A 5,000-nucleotide genomic window follows, 5' to 3' on the forward strand; every position below is an offset into this window, starting at 1 on the left:
GTCAGTGAGGTCATGCAAGATAGAGCAGCAGGCAAGATCTTAAAAGGAAGGTGTGGCTGTTCTAACGGTTTGACTAACAGTCGCAAATTCCCTTTAAATCCAGTCTGCTGGAGGTCTGGCCGAGTCCAGGCAGATGAGAAGACTCTCTCTTCTCTCTCTTCACAGAGAGATTCATATTTTACTATTTTCCATCTCCCTGCCTTGCTCGTTCTTTCTTCCATTCTCTCCCACCATTCTCTCTCTTTCTCTTTAGTCTCACTTCAGTCTCCCTAGCTTTCTCTCTCTCTCAACTCACGTTGACGATGGCCTCCTTGGTCTGAGCCATGTCTGATATGACTCCATCTGTAATGATGAGGAGGATGAAGTACTGGGACCCGTCCTGAACCGCTGCAGCATACCTGTAGCAGGGGAAAACACACACACACACACACGCGCACACACACACACAAACAGTTTATGAGTAAAAAGGAAACAAACCCTGAACTAAACTGAAAGTCTGTGTGTGACCAATAACAGGGTTGAATGTCATTCTTTATCTTGTGCCATTGTATTCCCTGTCAATCCTCTCCTCTCCTCTCCTCTCCTCTCCTCTCCTCTCCTCTCCTCTCCTCTCCTCTCCACTCCACTCCTCTCCTCTCCTCTCTTCTCTTCTCCTCTCCTCTCCTCTCCTGTCCTCTCCTCTCCACTCCTCTCCTCTCCACTCCACTCCTCTCCTCTCCTCTCCACTCCACTCCACTCCTCTCCTCTCCTCTCCTCTCCTCTCCACTCCACTCCACTCCTCTCCTCTCCTCTCCTCTCCACTCCTCTCCACTCCACTCCACTCCACTCCACTCCACTCCACTCCACTCCTCTCCTCTCCTCTCCTCTCTTCTCCTCTCCTCTCCACTCCACTCCTCTCCACTCCACACCACTCCACTCCACTCCTCTCCTCTCCACTCCACTCCTCTCCTCTCCTCTCCTCTCCACTCCTCTCCTCTCCTCTCCACTCCACTCCACTCCACTCCTCTCCTCTCTTCTCCTCTCCTCTCCTCTCCACTATCATACTATCATTATCATACTTCAAAGAAGACTTTGACCTCAAACACAGCAGGATATGAATCCGGACTACGCTGTGCAATTTAGTGATTAATTGAGTCTGTGTTCATTGGTTTCCCCTGGCTAGAGTCCTATTCACTCTTTCAGTCCAGCTCCATTCATATGGTAATGACTGGAGGACTGAGACTGATGGAGACTGAGACTGACTGGGACTGGGACTGACTGGGACTGGGACTGACTGGGACTGAGACTGAGACTGACTGAGACTGGGACTGGGATGGACTGGGACTGGGACTGAGACTGACTGAGACTGACTGGGACTGACTGCTACTGACTGGGACTGAGACTGAGACTGACTGAGACTGGGACAGACTGAGACTGAGACTGAGACTGAGACTGACTGAGACTGGGACTGGGACCGGTACTGACTGGGACTGGGATGGACTGGGACTGACTGAGACTGGAACTGAGACTGGGACTGACTCATACTGGGACTGGGACTGAGACTGACTGGGACTGACTGGGACTGGGACTGACTCATACTGGGACTGGGACTGGGATGGACTGGGACTGGGACTGACTCATACTGGGACTGGGACTGGGATGGACTGGGACTGGGACTGACTGGGACTGACTGGGATTGACTGTGACTGGAGGAGTGTGACTGTGACTGTGACTGGAGGAGTGTGACTGTGACTGTGACTGGAGGAGTGTGACTGGGACTGTGACTGGAGGAGTGTGACTGGAGGAGTGTGACTGGGACTGTGACTGGGACTGTGACTGGAGGAGTGTGACTGGAGGAGTGTGACTGGGACTGTGACTGTGACTGGAGGAGTGTGACTGGAGGAGTGTGATTGTGACTGTGACTGGAGGAGTGTGACTGTGACTGTGACTGGAGGAGTGTGACTGGGACTGTGACTGGAGGAGTGTGACTGAGATCGTATATTCAGAACTGTTTTATCTCAATGGACTCCACTCTGTTTTAACAGTCATCACACATGCTTTCCTACTTCCCTGTCTATCTTATCATTCCTCACTTACCTAACCCCACCTAACCTCTGTGTGTGTGTGTGTGTGTGTGTGTGTGTGTGTGTGTGTGTGTGTGTGTGTGTGTGTGTGTGTGTGTGTGTGTGTGTGTGTGTGTGTGTGTGTGTGTGTGTGTGTGTGTGCGTGCGTGCGTGCGTGTGTGTGTGTGTGTGCGTGACATTACCTGGCCACATGGTTGACTACAGGGGCGAAGTTGGTTGGTCCGTAGAGCTGAACAGTCTTCAGACTCTCGTGGTAGGCCTCCAGGATGCCGTCTATACCATTACAGTAAGGGTTCTCTATGTTACCGTTCTGGAGAGGAGAAACAATCAACAGTGGAGTTGATTTCTAATAGGGAAGGAGGTGGGGGCCTCAGTGGCTCGTTGGTCACATCCATGCCCACACATGCAGTCTGAGCCGGTCCTAACCTTTAGGGGGCTCTAAGTGACCCTCTTGACAGAAGAGAAGAAGACAAAATGATGTTTTAGAGCAGGGTTCATCAACTAGCTTTGGCCTCGGTCCAATTATTTTCTGAGCTAGTAGTCGGCGGGCCAGAACATAATTACTATATAATATTAGCACAATTAATGGGTCCACACTACAAATTGAGCAACATGTTTAACAAATCCGATTAGTACATAATAAATTCAGCGACAATAACATAATAATTGCGAACTGATTACGCTAATCAAATCACAAATGTCTATATTCAAATATTATTTTGTCTATTTCTCTGTGCGTTGATTGGTGGGGAAAAACAGGTCTACGTAGCCTACTGTAGACTACGCTACTTTAACGTCAACATTCGTTCAGAACAATTTGCTTGATAGCAACAGAAAATCTGCTCTCAAAAAGTATCAGAAGAAAGGTGGATAATGAAAATGGAAGTTTCAGAGAAGAATATACAGAGAGATATGCGTTCATCTTACCATCTTTTCCCAATGCCAAGCCAGTGTGTCTTACTTGCAATGAAAATGTCGCTGTTAGCAAAGATTTCAATCTCAGACGTCATTATGAATCTGAGCATGGAACTTTCAAAGTGGCCTCCCCGCCCCAGAGGCCCGACGCAGAAACATTGAAGAGCTAACTGCAAGCTACACACACAGCTTTTTGGCTGACAAATTCTGTCACTTAAACGGGTTAAATCTGCAGTTTACAAGGAAGGAAAACAGTTGTGGATATGGTGGAAAAACTTAAGGCCTTTACTAGGAAGCCTGAGTGGTTTGATTTGGACTTCAGCACACTGTAAACTCTAGCTGTATGAGGTCGCAATTCAAACTGAGCTGATTGAATTCCAGACATCGAGCCAAATCATGGATTCGTTCAGGAGTGCCGAATCCTTGTATGCGTGTTGGGTGGCATGCTCAGAGGAATACAGCCCGATAAAGAAAATTGCATTTTATGTGCTAACAATGTTTGGATCGACTTACACCTGCAAGTCCTTATTTTCCTTTATAAACTCAAAATTGACAAACGACTACAGGAACTGGCTTTCACATGAGGACTGCCTCGATTGACTTATGTGAAAAATCAAACCCATCTCACCCGACGTCCACAAGATCATGTCTGAGGGGAAATGCAACTTTTCCTATTGATTCAGTAACTTGGTGGCCTTATATGACTGTATTTAGTAAATACTAACATTATTGTGAGTGCTTATCCAGGGATATTTAGGTCTCAAGCTGACAGTATTTCCTGTTTGTTCTGTTGTTACAGTGACAGGCTGATAGACATTCAGACACAGACATCGTCTTTTTTCTTTAAATGATTGTTTTATGCAGGATGCTACATTTCTAGTCCAGAACAGATTATGGGAGGTGCATAGTACTACATAGAGCCATAACTACATGGAACTCTATTCCACATCAGGTAACTGATGCAAGCAGTAGAATCAGATTTAAAAAAACAGATACAAATACACCTTATGGAACAGCAGGGACTGTGAAGAGACACACAGACAGGTACAGACACGTATACACACACAAACGCTAGTACTCTAAACACACGTACATTGAAATAATGTTGTATGGTGGTATTATACATTTTGTACTGTAGATGTGTAGCGGTGTAATAATGTTATATGATAGACTGTTTTATCTTTTGTTTTATGTGTGATGTAAGTGCCTTGATGTTTTTGGACCCCAGGAAGAGTAGCTGCTGCCTTGGTAGGAACTAATGGGGATCCATAATAAACCCCAGGAAGAGTAGCTGCTGCCTTGGCAGGAACTAATGGGGATCCATAATAAACCCCAGGAAGAGTAGCTGCTGCCTTGGCAGGAACTCATGGGGATCCATAATAAACTCCAGGAATAGTAGCTGCTGCCTTGGCAGGAACTAATGGGGATCCATAATAAACCCCAGGAAGAGTAGCTGCTGCCTTGGCAGGAACTAATGGGGATCCATAATAAACCCCAGGAAGAGTAGCTGCTGCCTTGGCAGGAACTAATGGGGATCCATAATAAACCCCAGGAAGAGTAGCTGCTGCCTTGGCAGGAACTAATGGGGATCCATAATAAACCCCAGGAAGAGTAGCTGCTGCCTTGGCACAAACTAATGGGGATCCATAATAAACCCCAGGAAGAGTAGCTGCTGCCTTGACAGGAACTAATGGGGATCCATAATAAACCCCAGGAAGAGTAGCTGCTGCCTTGGCAACAGCTAATGGGGATCCTTAATAAATACAAATACAAACTCAGTGAAATCTTTAAAATTGTTGCATGTCGCGTTTATATTTTTGTTCAGTATAAGTATCTCTCTATCTCGCTCTCGCTTCTCCTTCATTTTTGAAGAAATTCATTTGTTCAAAACTGTTCAACTATTGTCTTTCTCTCTCTTTGAGTCAACTACTCACCACATGTTATGCACTGCCGTGCTAGCTAGCTGAGCTAGCTCCTCCTCCGAGGAGCCTCCACTGAATTCGACACATTTTGTCACAGAGT

General features: G+C 46.6%; 1 protein-coding gene across 1 annotated transcript in view; it reads right to left on the reverse strand.

Moving 5' to 3' along the window:
- The window catches only part of LOC115207363 (copine-8-like), a 61,963-nt gene that overhangs the window by 24,160 nt on the left and 32,803 nt on the right, over nt 1-5,000 (reverse strand). Inside the window, exons 9-10 of the mRNA XM_029774387.1 lie at nt 2,246-2,373; nt 296-398 (exon numbers count right to left, since the gene is read on the reverse strand). Of these exons, the coding sequence (XP_029630247.1) occupies nt 296-398; nt 2,246-2,373 (231 nt within the window). The remainder of the gene's footprint in view (nt 1-295; nt 399-2,245; nt 2,374-5,000) is intronic.

This window comes from Salmo trutta, chromosome 14 (assembly GCF_901001165.1).
Source record: "Salmo trutta chromosome 14, fSalTru1.1, whole genome shotgun sequence".
NCBI classification, from domain to species: Eukaryota; Metazoa; Chordata; class Actinopteri; order Salmoniformes; family Salmonidae; genus Salmo; species Salmo trutta.